The sequence below is a fragment of the Protopterus annectens genome, chromosome 5.part1 (genome assembly GCF_019279795.1).
Source record: "Protopterus annectens isolate FY-2018-M chromosome 5.part1, PAN1.0, whole genome shotgun sequence".
Lineage (NCBI taxonomy): Eukaryota > Metazoa > Chordata > Ceratodontiformes > Protopteridae > Protopterus > Protopterus annectens.
Window position 1 is genome coordinate 580,912,855 of NC_056736.1, and position 20,148 is coordinate 580,933,002.

Consider the following 20,148-nt stretch of genomic DNA (forward strand, 5'->3'; position numbering starts at 1 on the left):
AAGACGCTTTGATTTCGCACGACACTACTTCGGTAGGAAATTTAACTACAACATGCCATCGGAGCAACCGACTACCGGTGTGCACAAAAAATGCAGGGATAAGGACAGGCAGCCCAGGCCTAAGCCAGATTCCGAGGCCTCGGCTGATCTGGTCTCCGGTTCTCCAGTCTTCAGTGAGGCTCCGACGCAGCCCCTGACTACCGCAGATCTGGAACCCGAGACCGCTACGGATATTTTGACGGAATGTACTAGGCCGACGCAGCCTTTTACTTCAGGCCCTTCCGACGACTTTGCTTCAAAAGACGTCGGTGCTGCAGAAATGCCATCAGTTTCAGAAGGCGTTTTCAGACCGACGACTCTCACCATTAAAACGTTTTCTAAGTCGAAGACTACTCCTAAAACTAAAAGGACTGCACTTCAGTCTCCTGTTCAAGGCCCTATGCCTAAGAAACAGATGCTCAAAATGACTGAAGATTTGATTTCTTTAATCAGGGGTTCACAGCCCCCTCCTGACAAAAGGCCTAGACATGAGGAAGATTTTGCTTCCTCTGAGCAAATGTCCATTTCTTCAGACTCCTTTGAGGACCAAGACTATTCCTTCTCTCCTTATGAAGATTCTGATGCTGAGGATTCTATTCAATCAGCTTCTCCTCCTGAAGACTACTCCTTTGGGTAGACTTTACACACTATGAGGGAACATTTTCACTGGGAAGGTCAAGACTACTCTGATTCAAAGAAAAGGCTCAGAGAGTTTCTTTTACTCCCCCCAACACAGACCACTTGCCATCCCACCAGTTTTGGACATTGTGGATGATGTCTATTTAGAATCCAGTTTCAATCCAGACTCTCTTCCTCCTGCTCTGGCTAAGCCTGACAGATACTACAGAGTGCCTGATTCCCACAAATTTCTTTACAAAAGCCCAGTAGCTGACCCAGAGACTATCACCCAGGGTCCCAAGGGGGCTAAGGCTTCTATGGCTAAAATTCCAGTACCTTCTGAGAGGGATTCCAGAGCACTAGACAGGTGGGGGGAAAAGGTTTACACCTCAGCCACACTAGCTATGAGGGCACTGAATTGTCAATTTCATATGCTTAAGTATCAGCAATTTCTAATCTCTCAGTTAAAGCAAAGAATAACCACTCTCCCTCAACAATCTGAATTGAAAGAAGTACAAGATCTGTTGCACGCCACTGAGCAGGTGGGCAAACATACCTTACAATGTGGGTTTGATTCTTTGGAGGCCTCCTGCAGAGCAGCTGTCACTGGGTCTGTTATACGTAGGCATGCTTGGTTAAAGGAACAAACTCTGCCTGATCATGTTAAAGCAAAACTACTAGATGCTTCCTTACAGCAGGATGTTCTTTTTGGAGTTAAAGCAGAAGAAGTTTTAAAGAAAATGGAAGATAAGGCAAAATCTATGCAGACAGTCAAAGATTTCCTACAAGTACAACCCCCTCGCTTCAGCATAAACTGGCCAACAAAATATTGGTCCTTTCCAGCCACTGACAGACCACAGAGGGGTAAATACAGACGCCCAGGGGGCAGAGGACAACCACAAGCCCAGTATAAACCTCGCCAATGGGGCACTACAACACAGAAGGGAGGAGAAGACAGGTCTCAATCCACCAGAAGGCAAACTCAATGACTTGCACCTCATCTGGCCAAGCAATACTCTCTTGGCAGCCCCATTGGGGGGAAAACTCGCACTTTTTGCAGACAACTGGTAGATAGTCACAAAGGACAAATGGGTCCTAGACATAATTTTACGAGGATACAGATTCCACTTTCACACCTTGCCAATGAAAAGAGGAATGCCAAACCTGCCACAAAATCAATGGGCAGAGGCACAAAAGCAAATTACAGCTGTCATGGACATGAGAGCCATTCAACTGGTACCTACTCGAGAGCAAGGTCAAGGATTTTACTCAAGACTCTTTCTAGTCCCCAGAAAGGACAATGCCTGGAGACCAATTCTGGACCTTTCAATTCTAAACACTTGCTTACAAGTACCCAAATTCAAGATGCTAACACTACAGCAGCTTCTTCCCATGTTGGGCAAGGAAGCATGGCTAGTAACGTTGGACCTCAAGGAGGCATACCTGCATGCCCCTATCAGACAAAGTTGCAGAAGATACCTCCGTTTCATTGCAGGTTCAACCCATTACCAATTCTCTGCACTGCCCTTTGGCTTATCTACTGTGCCCAGAGTTTTCACAAAATGCCTGGCACCAGTAATTGCATACTGCAGACAAAGAGGAATTCAAATATATCCATACCTGGACGACTGCCTCATCCAAGCAGAAAGCAAAGACATTCTCTTACATCATCTGGCCTTTGTAAAGCATCTACTAAACTGCCTGGGGTACACAGTAAACAAAAAGAAGTCAAAACTAGTACCCTCACAAAAAATGACATTCCTGGGTGCCAGCTTGAATACAACGGCCCAGAAGGCTTATCTTATGCCAGACAAGCAACTACAACTGACTCTCTAAATGGCAACAAAGACCCAATTAACTGCAAGAAAAATTCTGCAGGCTTTGGGCTTCATGGCATCTTGCATACTAATAATACCATTTGCAAAGCTGCATCTGAGGAAATTACAGTGGTACCTAAAAAGCGTATGGTCTCAACACAGCCACAGCTTGGACACAATGATATCTCTCATTCCTTGCCTACAACAGGAATTTCTATGGTGGTCACATGCATGTCACCACAACAAGGGTCAGCCTTTCACCTTGCCCCCAGCCAGGCAGACTATCACAACAGATGCTTCAGACTACGCCTGGGGGGCACACATGGCAGGACAATGCATTCAAAGCCTATGGACTGCAGAACAAAGAAAACTGCACATAAATCAAAAAGAGATGCTAGCTGTACAGAAAGCTCTGACAGCCTTCAAGGATCTACTGCAACCTGGACAACTTGCAATAAAGACGGACAACACCACAGTAATGTGGTACATAAACAAACAAGGGGGCACACATTCCTACCCTCTATGCAGGCAAGCAATGATCTTATGGAACACAGCTCTGGCCTACCAAGTCCAGTTACAAGCTCAATTCCTGCCAGGATAGAACACATTGGCAGACGACCTCAGCAGAAACATCAAAGATCCCCACGAGTGGAAACTAGATCCACAAATATTTGCAATGATAACTCAAAAATGGGGCCTTCCAAACATAGACCTGTTTGCCAGTCCTCAAAACTACCATCTGACAAAATTTTGTACAAGGACCTTCCACCATCAAGCTTGGAAAGTGGACTCTCTCTCTTTCAGTTGGAAAAACCTGACAGCATATGCCTTCCCTCCATTACCTCTCCTCACAAAGGTTCTTTTGAAGGTCAAAAAGGAGAGACCACGACAGATTCTCATAGCCCCAGACTGGCCACACCAGCACTGGTACCCGCTGTTGAAAAATATGGCCCACAGCCCACCATGGATATTGCCTCAAATACCCCATTTGCTCACACAACAGAACAAAAAGATTCTTCACAGCCAGCTCAAAACTTTAAATCTGGCTGCATGACAAATCAGCTAAACATCCAACCAGCTCCTCTTTCACAAGCAGTTCTGGACGTTATTCTGGAAGCCAGGAGGCTAAGCACCAGGAAGGCTTATTCGGACAAATGGAAAAGGTTTTGTGCCTGGAGCCAAGCTAAAGGCCAAGACACAATTCAGCCTCACATGCCTCACATTCTACAGTATTTAGCTGAGATGTTGCACAAAGGACTTTCCTTTTCCTCAATTAAAATCCATGCTTCAGCTATTTCAGCTCACTACAACACAGATCCTCTTCTAAGGCAGTTCCTCAGAGGGGCAAAAAACATTAGACCACCCAGGAGAGCTCCTACACCAACATGGGACCTCAATTTTGTTCTGGAAAAACTAACACTACCTCCCTTTGAACCAGCTTTCTCTGCAGATCTTCATTTCCTATCATGGAAGACTGCCCTGCTCCTAGCAATAACTTCAGCTAGGAGAGTCTCAGAGCTACAGGCACTAATGGCAGTGGAACCTTTCCTCATTTTTCATCGAGACAGAGTTTCTCTACGAACTAATCCTTCCTTCATGCCTAATGTGGTTTCCAGTGTAGCTTTGAATCAAGCCATCCACTTTACCCACCTTCTTCCCCAATCCACAGAACAAAGGTGAGAGACTCCTGCATTCCTTGGACATTCACAGGCAGCTTCGTTACTACTTGGACAAAACTAAGGCTTTCAGGAAAACAGACCAGCTCTTTGTATATTATGCTACAGCTTCTCAAGGGAGGGCTATATCTAAGCAAACCATTTCTAAATGGATAGGTCATTGCATACGTTTCTGTTATACCCATCAGGGGAAACCAGTTCCTGCTCCCATTAGATCCCACTCTACCAGGGCAACAGCTGCCTCTGCAGCCTTTCTCAGGGGGGTTCCAACCAAGGAAATTTTAGAAGCTGCAACTTGGAGTTCAGTACACACCTTTACCAAACACTATCACTTACCTCTTTACTCTAAGTCCAGGGCAGGTTTCGCCACTGCAGTTCTGCAGGGCCTTATTGCCTCCACTAACCCTATATGGTACCACCCCCATACCTTAGCTTTGGGATTCAACCCAAGTGTGATGACTGCAGCAGGGTAACACGATGAACATATTACAGTTTTGTACCTACCATAAATGTAGATGTTCGAGTGTTCACCCTGCTGCAGTCCAGGTTACCCTCCCTCCATCCCCTCTGATCTTCTGGAAAAATCTCTTCTATGCCTTACTGATGTATTTGCTTATAGCTGAAGGGATTTTACGTTTGTGCATTGTTCACTCCATTTGGGTACTAATTCTGACCACCTTTTTGGGGGCACCTGACATCTGGGGCAAGAAAAACTGAAGAAAATGGCGTCGGTTGCATAATATATACCCCTGGCGCACTGACGTCAGGGAAGAGGCGACAGCAACCGACGCCGGACCAAGACTTTGGAATTCCGTCTGACTGCGGGACCGCCTGACGACAGGATAACACAAGTGTGATGACTGCAGCAGGGTGAACACTCGAACATCTACATTTATAGTAGGTACAAAACTGTGCTTTTCCTGTATTACCTTCGTTGGAATTGTACTAGTAGTGGTAGTTATTTCCAGATTCATGTTTGGAAATGTGTGAAAATAGTTTAGAACCAGAAAGTGTGGCATATTGGCAAAAATTCTCACAATAAAGTAAATATCAGGAGCATCTGATACATTTTGCTTTTATTTTATTTTTTTACGGTTTGGTGACCAGGTAGGTGTGCTTGGACTTTTGACCGTTTTCAGCCATGGCCTGGTACATGTAAAATGTTTACAGAGATATAAAACTGAATTTTAATGCTGCTTTAAAAAAATGCTTATTAAAAGAACATATACAATATTTACACACCATTTGTATCGTTATGTTCAGGACTAAACATTAATACACAAGTGGCAGCTTGCCATTTAAGCTTCAGACCTAGCACGTGTCAGAAAAGCATGTGCATCGAGATTCATTCGATAGGCGCTGCCTCAGTTTTGTTGTGAATGTTTGAAGAGCTTTTGTGTTTTTTATGTCAGGTTATTGGTTCCACGCAGCTGGTCTTAGCCTAGAGATGGCTTTTTCCTCCTCTGGCTAATTTGTATCTTCAGTGTAAGTGCAGTTTCTTGGGTGTTCCTTAGGGAATAGTTTTGTTCTTTAATTTGCAGTAGACGTTTGAGTGGTAGGCAGCATCCACATCTCAGTTCTGAAGGGCAAGTACATTAAGAAGGACAGTGGCTGTGCTAGTTATTGGTAACCAGTGAGCTTTTCCATATAAATTACCAGGATGGCAGTTTGTAGCTAGATGTTGAAATGTTTTTGTAGAAAGAATTGTATTAAGGGAAGGGCATATTCCTTGTTTAGCATTAGGATAATGTTAAGTTGTCAATCTCGCCTTCATTCTTGCTGGATGGGTTCGGAGCCGATCCTCGGCTCCGACTCGACCAATACTAAAGCTCGAGAGCTAATTCCACCGGCTTGAGGCTCCCCTATATCCCACAATGCTAGGCGGTAACTACTCAGATCTCGTTTGCCGCTATAGCTGACGAGGTGCGCTTTTCTACCAGCTCAGGCAGGTTAGTTAAAACTTACCTTTAGGTACTTCTAATAACCCCTCTTTAGTTTTGATACATATCCTTAGTTTAATTTTAAAGTTTTAGATAAATCGACCCCTGTTTGTCGAGCTCCCTTCCCTTTTTTCCCTTATTCTAGGCCTTCGGCCTTTCCCTCACCCTAGTCCTTTAATAGATTAGTGTTGTAAGGGCTTGTGTGTTGTGTGTGTGTTTGTGGATTAACATTAATAATTTATTTTAATATTTTTTTTTCTAAAGAGAGTGTCTGGAGTGTTTGTGTGTGTTAGGCTCTCTTTTCTTACAATGTCTAAAGACAAGGTCTCAGGCTTCAAGAAGTGTGACTCGTGCGGTCAGAAAATGTCTCTGACAGACGGTCACACTTCTTGTGTATATTGCCTGGGGCCTTTGCACCTGCAGGACTCTTGTGCCTTTTGTCATGGGTTTAGCCCTAGAGTCCTGCAGGAACGCAAGAATAAACTTATCTTGTGGGGCTTATTAAAGCCTGAAGGCCCCCCGGCTCAATCTGTGTCGGGGAAGCCTTCAAGAACTTCCAAGCAGTCGGCTCCTGCTCCTGAGTCGACTGCTGAGAAGTCTGTCGGCTTCGACATCGGCTCTGGCTGGAGCCGATGTTTCTAAGCCTCATACTGTTACCTCGGCTCGCTGGAGCCGAGGCTGATAACTTTGTCGGCTCCGATACCTTTATCGGAGCCACAATCGAAAGAGGTCCAGATCCCCTCTATCGGATCCGTGCACTCGGCGGCCAGGATCCCTCTTCTTCGGAACGAAGTCACAAACTCATTCCTCACGGTCTTCCAGATTATCAGACCATGGCTTGCAAAGGGTAGTGAGTAGACTTCTCAAGTCCGAGGCACTGGCCCAAATGCTGCATAGCCCGACTCACCAGTCAGTGGCTATTCCCATTCCCCAAAACATTCCTCCTCCGACTCCTTTGAGTTCGGAGCCAAGGCTTGTCGGAGCCATGACTGTCGGTGCGTCGGATCTGATACCTTCCATTTCGGCTCCGTCGTCTGCTCCGATCTCCTCTTTGGAGGATCTCGGCGCCGAAGCTCCCCTCGTCGGCTCCGAGGGGACGAGTGGCATCGGACCCTTGTCCGACCCCGCTCTCCCTCTCGGGGCTTCGGCGTTGGTGAGTTCGGCTCAGACATCGGCTTTGGAGCCGTCTCTGTCGGTGCCGGGGGAGGTCCTTGGCTCTTCGGAGTGGGGGCCTCGGGCCTTGCCTGACAGGGGTGCCTTCGAGGTCATGCGGAGCGTGCTAGAACCAGGTTCTGTCCCACAGTCAGCTCCTTCAGCCCCTCCATCTACAGTGCCTGCGATGATTTCTACTCACCCCCTTGTCTCAGACCGCAGAGAGCCAACTCCTCAAGATTCCCCATTGGGAATTTCCTCCTCTTCCGAGGCCTCTCCTGACCCTGCAGGAGATCCCCCAAGGAAGAGGCAGTGCAAGAGGAAGCACATTGACTCCCGAGTCTATCACCTCTGACACTGACTTAGAGGAATCCTTTGCTGACATCCTTGAGATCCTGAAACAGAGGGGGAACTGGCCAGCCCTTAACCCTTCGGAGGATGAGTCAGTGTATCTTGAGGCGTTTGGTTCTCGCCCTTCTACCTCCTGGGTGTCCCCTCCCTTTGACCCCCTTATGGAAGTGGTGGCAAGGAAGGCTTGGATGGCTCCTGACTCAGTGGAACCCACCCCGAGGAGACCATCCAAATTTATTACTGCCCCCAGAGACAAAGAGTTTTTATCCAAAGGTGTCCCTGTTGATGCCATGGTGGTGGCTGCGGCCACAAAGAAGGAGTTAGCTGATCCTTCGGTTCCTGTCCATCCTCCTAATAAGGAATCTAGGACCATGGACAGGTATGCAAGCGGATGTTCTCATCAGCGACCTTTTCAATGCGGTCGCTGAACTACTTATGCCACTTCACTCGTCTCCAAAGAGATTTACTCAAGGATATGGGTGAACTGATGAAGGATCCTACAGCTGAGGGGTTCAAAGACACAATGAACTCCCAGTTGGCAACCCTAAATTCCATCGTTAACTCCTCCATGCGGCTGGTCTCATATGCAGCAGATGGGGCGAGTAGAGCGCAGGCACAGGCGCTTTTACGACGTCATGCCTGGATGCAGCTATGCAACTTTGCGGACCCTTTCAATGCGTCCTTCACCAATTCTCCCTTTGATGGATCATCCTTGTTTGGTCCACAGGTGAAGGATACATTGACCAGGTGCGAGGTAGAAGGTAAGAATCTCTGCTGTAGGAGTCTGTTTTCTACCCCTTCTAGACCCTATCCCAAAGGTCAAAGGGGAGGAAAGATGTGGTTCCATAAACAATCCCAGGGAGTCTCATCTGACACACAAGGCCGATTCCCTCTAGAGGCAGCGGGGAATAATAACAGACGCCCTAGAGGCAGAGGATGTCCAAAACCAGGGTAGCAGAGAAATGTTCTCTGACAAACCCTTTCAGCACCCCTGAGGGGCTGCCCGGCTGTCCACCTTCGGAGGCAGTCGGGGGAAGGTTATCACTGTATCCAAAAGCCTGGCTTTCCCTTACTCAAGACAAATGGGTACAGTCGATCATATCCGAGGGTTACAAAATTCCCTTCATTCACATCCCAACCCAACCAAAAAGATCCCTTCCAGATGTTCCACCCGGGAACAAGCAGCATTAGAAATTTCAAAGCTGCTATCAAAAAGAGCTATCCAATCAGTCCCGGCAGACCAGCAAGGATCCGGAATCTACTCCAAATTCATTTGGTACCAAAAAAACAGGGGACTGGAGACCCATACTGGATCTCAGCTACTTAAACAAGTTTGTCAAAAAAACAAAATTCCGGATGGTCACGCTACAGTCCATTCTACCCTTCTTGGGTCAGGACAATTGGATGTGATCGATAGATCTTCAGGACGCGTACTACCACATCAAAATGAACAGATGCTCCAGGAGATATCTCCGCTTCAGGCTGGGAGCCAGTCACTACCAATTCAGCTCCCTGCCCTTTGGTCTCACTACAGCCCCCCGTGTGTTTACCAAATGCATGGCAGTGGTCACGGCTCACTTGAGACTTCAAGGATTCCAGGTGTTTCCGTATCTGGACGACTGGCTCCTTACTGCCACCACCAGACATCAGCTTCTCCTATCCAGGGACTTCACCATCCAATCTTGCCAAGCTCTAGGCATTTCGATAAATTTCGAAAAATCTGCCTTGTCGCCTTGTCAGTCTATTGTCTTTATAGGCGCCACCTTAGATACACGGAATCTTTCAGCCAGACTCACAGAGCAGAGGGTGTCAGACATTCGGAACCAAGTGCCCCTTCTCTTACAAAGCGTCAAAGTCAAAGCCAGACTGGTGTTGAAGGTACTAGGACTCATGGCAGCAGCTATTCCCTTTCTCCCCTTAGCTCGCTTTCACACGAGGATCCTCCAATGGATGCTTTTTACTCAATGGTCCTTTCAACAGCTCCCGATGTCCCATACCATATTGATAACTCAAGCATGCAAGAATCAACTGTCTTGGTGGATCACATCACCTCAACTTCTCCGAGGAAGACCCTTCACTCCCCCCCCCCCCAGTCGCCACGTTGACAACAGACGCCTCCCTGATCGGGTGGGGGGGGCATTATCAGGGCAGGACAGTCCAGGGCACGTGGCAACCTTTCGAGTGCCACTTGCACATAAACGTCTTAGAGATGAGAGCAGTGCTTTTAGCGTTGCAAGCCCTTCACGACTCTCTTCCCACTGGGACTATTGCAATTCAAACGGACAACATGTCCATAGTGTGGTACATCAACAAACAAGGCGGGACCAGATCATACCCTTTATTTCGAGAGGCACTCAGACTTTGGCAATGGGCGATCGCTTCTCAGCGTTTTCTGATAGCAACGCATATTCCCGGGAAATCCAACGTTATTGCAGACAAATTGAGCAGAGCAATTCTCATGCCACACGAGTGGTCTCTAAAGAAATCAGTTCTAGAAGAAGTATTCCTAAGATGGGGCCAGCCTTGCTGCGATCTTTTTGCTACTCCCCAAAACAGCAAGTGTCACGACTTCTTCACTCTCTTCCCATTACCAGGCCATCCCACCAGAGATGCTCTAGTCCACGATTGGCCCCGGGGACTTCTGTATGCCTTCCCCCCCTTTCCACTGATATCTCAACTAATTCAGAAAGCCATCGCCTTGAGAGTGACAATGATCCTCATTGCCCCTTACTGGCCTCGACAGATATGGTTTCCCTTTCTTCATCGTTACCTTTTGGAGCAGCCTTGGCATCTGGACCCAGTACCAGATCTGATAACCCACCAATCGGGTCAGCTGCACCAATCTCTGTCTTCTAAACCTCACAGCGTGGTTTCTCCGATTCCAACCTTAGCCAGGCTTCCCTCAATATCTCGCTCGGTTCGAGATATCTTGATAGCCTCTCATAAATCTTCTACCCGGAAGATTTATAGTAGCAAATGGAAACGTTTTTCCCTTTGGGCATCATCGAAAAACTTAGATCCCCTTACTGCACCTATCCAGTCTATTTTAGACTTTCTAGCAGAACTCTTTCATTTAGGATCTTCTGCATCAACCATTAGAGTTCAATTGGCTGCCATATCAAATTTTCATGTTGGTGTTTCAGAGTCTAGCATCATGGCTCACAAACTCTGTAAAGCCTTCTTAAGGGGTGTATTTCTTCTCAAACCTCCAATCAAAGATCCCCGCTCAATGGGATTTGAACTTGGTTCTGGCATCTTTAATTCTTCCCCTTCGAGCAGCAGCTTCATGTTCTCTGAAGTTGCTTTCTTGGAAGACACTTTTCTGGTAGCTATAACTTCAGCGAGAAGGGTATCCGAACTCCATGCTCTGTGCAGTCGTCCTCCTTACTTAGTTTTCACAAAGACAGGGTATCCCTCCGCACTAATCCATCCTTTTGCCTAAAATTTCTTCTCAAATAAACCTAAACCAAATTATTGATCTCCCGTCTTTTCCCTAACTATTCAAACAGGTCGGAACAAAACTACATTTTTTGGATGTTCATCGCCAACTTAGATATTACTTAGACAGGACTAAACAATTCAGGAAATCTGATCAGTTGTTTCTGTCATATGCGGAAGGTAAATTGGGCCTTCCAGTTACTAAAGTATCCCTCTCTAGATGGCTCACCTCTACAATTACCTTCATCTATGAGATCAGACATCAAAAACTACCCTCAAGACCTAGAGCTCATTCAACTAGGGCATTAGCTACATCCGTAGCTTTTCAGGATAGGCTGCCAATAGATTCCATTTGTGCAGCAGCCACCTGGGCTTCTCCTCATACATTCATTTCACATTACAAATTGGACATGGTATCCAGAAGCCGTGCCAATTTTGGTTCCACTGTTCTCAAGAGTCTGTTCCGATAGGCCACCCGGGATAAGGTGCTAGGACGCGGTCCCATCCAGCAAGAATGAAGAGATTGACAACTTAACATTAAGAAGTTATGTACCTACCATAACGTTCCATGTTAGTTGTCTTCTTCGCCTTCTTTCTTGGCCCACCCTCCTTCCCCCAAGCCTGGACAGACCGACTGGAATTCTTTTTGTGTTTTTCTTCTGAAAGTTGTCATTCCCACACGTTCTTCCACCTCTTCTATCTTTACTGAGGTCTGCCTTTCCTTTACGCAGATTGTTTGAGGTGGGTTTCCCGACTCCATTCTATGGAGACTAGGATTGCTTGGTATAGCTATCAAACGAGATCTGAGTAGTTACTGCCTAGCATTGTGGGATATAGGGGAGCCTCGAGCCGGTGGAATTAGCTCTCGAGCTTTAGTATTGGCCGAGTCGGAGCCGAGGATCGGCTCCGAACCCATCCAGCAAGAAAGAAGGCGAGAAGAAGACAACTAACATGGAATGTTATGGTAGGTACATAACTTCTTATTTTTGACCATAGCCATTCTTGTACCTGGAAGAGAGAGAGAAGGTGAGAGAGAGAGTAGCATTGTTTTAGTTAACATAAGACTTTTGTCTGTATGTATGTTGAAGTTCATGGATGGAGTGTTACTCCCAGGTATTTTTGTTCTTTAACATTTGAAATACTACTCTCTCTTAAATCAGTTATTTGTAAAGATAAAAATTATGCAAGTTTCTTTGCAGAGGATGATCATTTGGAGTTTGTCATGGAACCACTGACAAAGGTTAGCAAATTGACTCTGTTTCGTTTATTTCAGTAATTGGTAGGTTTTTGTGAGCCTCTAGGAAAATGATATCAGCATATATAATTAATTCTAGATTGGGCAAGTCATGAGTGATGTCCTTCAAAAATAATGAGAACAGTAGAGGACTTAGGACTGAGCCTTGCTGGGCTCTCGAGGCCTTAGGACTGAGCCTTGCTGGACTCTCGAGGACTTAGGACTGAGCCTTGCTGGGCTCTCGAGGACTTAGGACTGAGCCTTGCTGGGCTCTCATGTTTAGTCTACCAATATCAGATAGCTTGCTGTTGGGTAAATATTAATGCTATGTTGAGCAAGTAGATTTTAAACCAGTGTATGACATTTTCACCAAAATTAAGTTTTTGAAATTTATTAATTAAGAGGCTATGGTTTACTGTCTCAAAAAGCATGTGCCATATCTGCAGATACACCTGCTGCAATAAGGGCATAGTTAATGTTACAGTAAATACTGTATAGGGTTACCACCTGTCCCTGTTTGTGAGGGACATTCCCTCTTTGGACAGTTGTCCTGTGAAAAAAAATAAAAAAATGGCAAATGTCCTGAGATTTTAGGACAAAAATATTTCCCAAGCTTTCTTTAATAGTTTCATAAAACAGTTATCTTGGATCTGAAACGCATAAATGTTATATAAAGTAGCATAAGCAACTCAAATGCTACAAGAGTAATCTTTTATTTTGGTAAAAAAGTGAAGTTCTGTCCTTTGCACCGGCTGTGGGTATGATTTGTACTGCAGTATTTCATGTTTCTATAAAAAATGTCCCTCTTTGGACATTTGAAAAGGTGGCAACCCTGATACTGTCTGATGCTGACAGTAGTGCAGTTTGAGTGTTGAAGGCATTTCTTGAGCCATTTTGTTGGTCAGAAAGCAGTCCATAGCTGTGTATACATTTAAACATATGTTGTTGAGTAGATGTTTGAAATTAAAGTCTTTAAATTGGGATGGAGAGTGTACTTTTGATAATGGTATGACGACTAAATGTTGATGATGTGATAAACCACTATGCCTTTGGTCAGTGAGACGTTAAAATATATATTGGTGGTTGTTCAGTTTTTAATGCTAATAGTTTAAGGAATTTGGGATGTAATTTACTGAATTTTTGCCCCTGCCATGTCTAGTTTAAAGTGTAAAGATTTGGTCTACTTTTCAGTTGCAGCTGAAAAGTAAAAAGTGGCAGCGTAATTAGATGGGGGATCAAAAGTTGGTAAGGAAGTGCTGTATAGGTAAAGGTGAGAGGGGAATGCATTTGTGATGTGTATAGTAGAGAGGAGGTAGTTTTTGCAGTTGCTAGCAAAGCAGTTTGGGTTGTCAGATTGTCTAGCAGTTTTGGGTGAGACTTGGTTTAATCTCTCCTTGGGAAGGAAATGGTCCTTTCTCTGCAGCAACTGGTTCCTTTTTGTGCTGTTAGATGCGTGAGGTTTGTTCACTTTTTAGTATATGATAGTGACCAGATAATTCCCTGCTTTTTGGTTAGACCCAAATGCTTTTGTCTTAAAAGCGTGACATGAGAACTAACATGTAGTGAGTAATTCTACGATAGATTCTTGGCTGACCATATCTCTTCATGGATTAAACTGTAAGATGTCCATATGGTGGTAGTTTAGTTTAGTTTTGTGTCTGAATGCCTTTCATCAGTGTAGGGGGAGTTGTGTGTTGTGATAATGCGTGTGCTGACATGGTCCTTTTATTTTCAGGTACTACTACAAAAATAACAACCATCCCCATGGCCTCCAAACCCAATGTAATCGTTGTACAGAAGACTACAGGCAAGGGAACAACTATCCAGGGACTTCCAGGCAAAAATGTTGTCACAACGTTATTAAATGCAGGGGTAAGTTTGGAAGAAAAGGTCCATGACAATTAGCTGAATTATTTTAAGTCTTTAGAGTGGTAAGTATGTTCCTTTACTTTTGATAACAAACTTGTGGCAGTTTTTAGGTTCATAACAGAGTAGTGAAGTAGAACAGTAACAAGGAAAGTGCAGTAGTTTTACACGTTTCACAACTGTGGAACTGCTTAGGTGTACACATGGAACTGGAAGAACTCGAGTTTGTTTCTTACATAGCAGTAATTGTTGACATTTAGGGTTTCTGTGCAGAAACCATTGAATTGTCATATCCTATTAATTTTTATTGTGATTGTATTCTTAAATGCGCTTTCCGGTTGGTGTATGTGTGCATACACTAATAAACAGGCTTTGGGAAGGACTGCGGTAGCACTGTTTATATCTAGCTGGATTTTCTGACAGCTCAGTTTCCCTTTGCACAAGCAAGTCTTTCTAAGACTTCTGCTGTAAAAATATCAAGTTGGCATGAGCCCCCACATTATGTGGCTTGGCTGGGTTTTACTAATGTGTGCTGGTCCTAACCTCAAACTTACACCTTAACTTAGAAAAAAAATGTTTTGTAAAACTACCAGTACATAAGACGCCCCGACACATATCACATGTAACAGCACACACCACCCCTCACATGCACACATTCCTACCCCAGTGCCAAAATATTTGGCATTACCATCCCAGACTCGCACTTAACTTCCACAGCCAGTCTTCCCCATTTCGATGCAAATCAAATGGCAAAGGTTACCAATGGCTCTGGTAAAATCCACCTCACATCCAGGAACACTGTTCATCACAAAAAGTGAGTTGCAGGACGAACAAGTACAAAAAACACAACTGAGATATGATGAGAGAAATGTCCTCAGTGTTAAGGTAGAGAATTGACTTCATTTCTTTTTTTTTAATTGTGAACAATAACACTTGAATGTTACAGTATCAAACAACAGTAATAAACAGTCTAGAACTTTACATGTTAATTCCTGTACTATGAAGGTAGTGAAGAAAAACTGATCTAGTTTAGTCATTGGAATAACTACATTTTAATTCATGATGAGCGCTTTTGTCCACCAAGTGGACTTCAGCAGATCAGTAATGTCTGTGTCTTTATTTTTAATTTTTCACAATTAGCAAGGAAGTGAAGACAGCCCTTTACTTTAATGCTGAGAACAGCTATCTCCTTGCACCTCTGTTGTGGTTTTTCCCATTTTTTGATGTTTACACCACACTATTATATTACTATACATGCAGTCGATCAGAACTCTACTTGACCAGATTTTCAAACGTTTCCTTATGTTGCCCAAATAGGCATTTGAGAGAGTGTACATAAACAGGTCCTTGAAGACCCTCTGGAGTGCTTAAGGAGGATTATTGTAACATGCTTTTTCCTAGAAGAAGATAATTTTTGAGCCTTTAGCAGTTCTTTAACCAGGATGACCATCTTTATACAAAGCTTTTTAACACTGCCAGCCTTGGGACCAGCATCACCACTTCCTTCTATTCACTTGCTGCAATATTCTTTTTTTTACTCAGAACATTTTTATTCATTTTTTTTTCCATATCTTCAAATGGATTGAACCATAAATAGTGAAACATAAAATAATATAACAATCAACTAGTCACAAAATAAACTATATACAATTGCCTAAGTATACAGTCTATAACATCATGTTTCCATATACAATATGCAATTTGTATTAAGATGCTGTGCTGACTAATCAGATCAAATTATTTTATCCAATATTTCGTCAACTTTCTGCCAATAAATGTGTGATGTTGTCTTATCAGTTCTTTTCTTTATGGTTGCTACTTCTATTCGAGACATGAACACTACAATTTTCTTGAAATCTTGAAAAATTGCTGGTGCTTTATTCTTCAAGTAAGTTGTTATGGCTTTACATACAATGGCAAGCATTGTCCACAGTAAAGGATGTTTTACTTTTGGGACATATTTTGGTATGGGTAAATTAAACAAAACTAATGACTTGGTTAACTGAAAAGTATCATTAAAAATTGTTTGAAAGAAATAATTTCAAACCAATGTTTATTCAGTGAATGACAATCAAAAACGTGTTCCCAATCTGCTTTTGTATGCGTTTTACATCTCCATCAATCAATATGTTTCTTGTATATTAGTAGTAATCTATGAGGGGTTAGAAAGGATCTATGTAGGAATTTTTGTGTATATAGTTTCCACTGAACTGACTTGGTGGTAACTTGCTGCAGTTCGTTTGCCCACCTTTTTCTCTAACCCACAAAACAAGGGGGAAGGTATCCTGCACTCTCTAGACATGCACAGACAGCTCAGATCCTATCTAGACAGGACTAAATCCTTCAGAAAGTTTGATCAATTGCTGGTTAGCTTTACTGCAGAGGCAGAGGGCAAAGCCATCTCCAAATGGATAGCACACTGCATCCATTTCTGCTACAAACAACATGGAAAGCCTCCCCCAAGGGGGTCAGGACTCACTCCACCAGAGCAGCATCTACCTCTGCAGCTTTCCAGGGGCATCCTGGAGGCTGCCACGTGGACATCAGTTCACACCTTCACCAAACATTACCACCTGCCTATCTTCTCCAAATCCAGGGCAGGTTTTGCCTCTGCAGTCTTGCAAGGCATCCTAGCCAGCCCCTAGTTTTCTTGACTGTCTCCACCCTTTTCCTCAGCTTTGGGCATCCACCCAAATGTGATGACTGTAACAGTGAAACACGAAGAACATAGTACAGTTGTGTGCACTTACCATAAATGTAGATGTTCGAGTGTTTTTACTGTTGCAGTCCTGGTTTCCCTCCCTCCATCCCCTGCTTCATTCTTTTCTTTCCTTACAAGGGACATATTGGTATTTACTTTCTACTGGTGGGGTTCTTCCATCAGAACCTGAATCTCACATGGGGGCTCCTGACAGGTTAGGGCAAGAAAAACTGATGTAATGGCGTCAGCTGCCTTACTTTATACTACTGATGACCTGACCTCAGTCCTGAATCGACAGCAACTGATGCAGAAATACTAAGCCTCTGGTATTTGGGCCAGCCGAGGGCTACTCTGGCAGGGATCACCCAAATGTGATGACTGCAACAGTGAATACACTCAAACAAGCTACATTTATGGTAAGTGTACACAACTGTACTTTCTACCCGGACAAGACTAAACCCTTCAGGAAATCTGACCAGCTCTTCATTAGTTTCATCCCAGGGCACTGGGTCTCCCTGCTTCTTAGCAGACCATACTGTCCTGGATCTCCAAAACCATCTTCGTTTATTACACTAAACATGAAAGGACTCCTCTGACGTTGTATATCTTTATTTATTCCTTACTGTTAGGACTTCAGTTCCAGCTTCGGAATTGACACAGCCGGTACCAAGCTCGTGCCAGCCAAAAATTCTCAGCTAAGACCCACCCACAATGCTCCTCTTGTACTCTTTTCAAATCTCATTTGCCCCGTTCCTCGTCAGACGTGCCAAGCCTTCTAGCTTTTTTGTGGTTATTTTAAGTCTTTAGTGGACAGTTTTTATCGTCTAAAGTTATTTCTCATCTCTACATCCTTCTTTTCCTGAATAAACCCTATCCACTACCTTGGTAGTTCTTTCGTACCATCGTTGGTACTACTCCCTCTCTCCCTACCTTAGTAGGCCCTCCTCTTACCTTTTTGGTATTTCTTAGTACCATTGTTGGTACTCTTTTCCTGCTATCTGTTCAAAAAAAATCAGTGCTTTCCTTCACTGTCCTATCTCTTGTTGCTAGTTATAGTTTGTTGTGTGGTGGTACTAGTGTGTTATAATGGCAGATGAGGCTAAGCTTGGTTTTGAACACTGTGATAAGTGTGGACATATGACCAATTCTGACGGCCACACCCGGTTTGTTTACTGTTTGGGTGTTGACCACCTTAATGTTTCTTGTGACATTTGTTCTAGCTTCAGCAAAAATATGTTGGATGAATGCAAGAACAAGCTTATTCTAAAGGGTATGCTGAAATCACCCTTTGCGAAGGCTCTTTCTGGGATGGCGGTCTCACCACCTCCTAAGCATAAAGACATAAAAAAGCACAAGGAGAAACGGAGTCTTTTGGTTCCAACATCCCTGTCCTTCTCTGAACCGAGTCGACACTGGGCTTCTCCTGCGCCGTCTGCACAGACAGCTTCAGCACCAGGGTCCCTGTCTTCTCCCTCAGTGCCGCCTTTGATTCTGACTCAGACTCCTTCCACTGTACCGGCCTTGGCACCATCCCCCATGGTGCCGAATTTGTTTGTGACACAGGATCCGACTACTGTACCTGCATTGGCAGCATCCCCAGCTTCAGTGCCGATGTCCTACATGGCTCCACTGGTAATGACACTTCGAGTTTCGAAGGTTGAGCACCTACCCAGAGCTAGGTATTCTCCATCTTATGACCCCTTTTTGGGACAACTATTTAGTCCCTTTCATGAGAGACCAGACTCCCCATCGGCAGCGTCCTTCAGATCCGCCAGTAGTCTTTCGGAACAGGATGTAGTGAGGGTTGTGGACCAGTTTCTGGCAGCTAGAGGATTAACCACCCAGACCAGGTGTTCCCTCCCTCTTGGAGTGGAAGCTCTCACGGCATTTTCTATCCCATCTGTCCATCTCCGACCTCCACCCAGGTTTCGGAGACTTCGGTACTGATGGCCATCCCGATACATACTGTCTCTGCTCCGACAGTAGAGGCTTCCCTGTCGGCACCGATTACTCTTTGTGCCATTGCTCCTTTGGTACTGGTGCACTCTCGGAGCAGTGATTGGGCTGTCGGCACCGTGGCAGCTAGTTCGGCGCCGATTTTTTTCTGTGCCGCTGTCTACGGCTCTCCTGGCAGCTGGCTGTCCTCTTGGAGCTCCTCACCTGGAGGTGGGCTCCTCTGGTTGGGGTGTGACCCCAGGTCTGAGTTCGTCCTTCTCTGTTCCAGGCTCCCATCCCTCATCGGGCAGGCCTGCTTTCCAGGTGATGGAGGAGGGTCCTTGCTTCAACAGGCTCGCAGTTGACACCATTGGCATTGGAACCAGAACCCCCCCGCCTCTAGTTTGCAGCTGTCCCACCCTTCTACTCTGGAACCTTAAGCACGGGAGCCGCAAGACCTGCCCTTCAAGGGAATCCTTTCTCCGGAGTCCTCAGAAGATCCCACTGGGGAACCACCCCGGAAGAAACTTTGCAAGAGGAAGCATCTTGATTCCCCTGAGGAATCCATCACTGAAGACACCGATTGCGATGAGGGAGAAGAGTCCCCATGGTCTCCCTTGGAAGATGTCTCATTTGGAGACATTCTTGAGATCCTCAAGCAGAGAGGAGACTGGAAGCCCTCCAACCCTTCTGGGGAATCTGTGTTCTTGCAGGCTTTCCGTGCTCGGTCATCTACTTCCTGGGTGACCCTACCTGTAGATGAGCTCATTAAACTTATTGTGCAGAGTGCCTGGAAGGCCCGGGACAACATAGAACCTGTCCCCCGGAGGCCATATAAAATTTTGTCCACTCTAGAAGACCAACCAATTGGTCCAAACAGCTGATAGTCGATTCCATGGTTGTGGCGACGGCCAACAAGAGGGAACAGGTGGAAGATAGTTCCACTGTTCATCCGCCGAACAGGGAGTCTCGGGCAATGGACAGACTGGGGAAGCGGACCTACACTTCAGCAACCTTTGCCATTCGGTCGCTGGATTACCTGACAGATTTTACTTGCCTCCAAAGAGACCTAATTTCAGAAATGTCTGCCTCTTTGGCGGAGGTACTGCCTGGGGAGGTGCGTGATACTGTTGCCTCTCAGCTAGCTACTTTGGAATCAGTCTCGAACTCCTCCATGTGCTTGATCTCTCAGACTACTGAGGGGGGAGCTTGAGCAGCTGCATTGGCCATCTTTATGAAACGGCATGCTTGGATGCATTTATGTGACTTCGCGGACCCCTTTAAATCTTCCTTTGTCAACGCGCTTGTTGACCTATCTTCTCCAAAGTAAGACACACTTTCAAAAAGTGAGAAGGACAGAAAGACCTTGTCTGCTGTTGGC

General features: G+C 45.1%; 1 protein-coding gene across 1 annotated transcript in view; it reads left to right on the plus strand.

Moving 5' to 3' along the window:
• The window catches only part of EMSY (EMSY transcriptional repressor, BRCA2 interacting), a 1,287,433-nt gene that overhangs the window by 694,320 nt on the left and 572,965 nt on the right, over nucleotides 1–20,148 (plus strand). Inside the window, exon 11 of the mRNA XM_044072832.1 lies at nucleotides 14,001–14,137. Coding sequence (XP_043928767.1) covers nucleotides 14,001–14,137 — 137 coding nt within the window. The remainder of the gene's footprint in view (nucleotides 1–14,000; nucleotides 14,138–20,148) is intronic.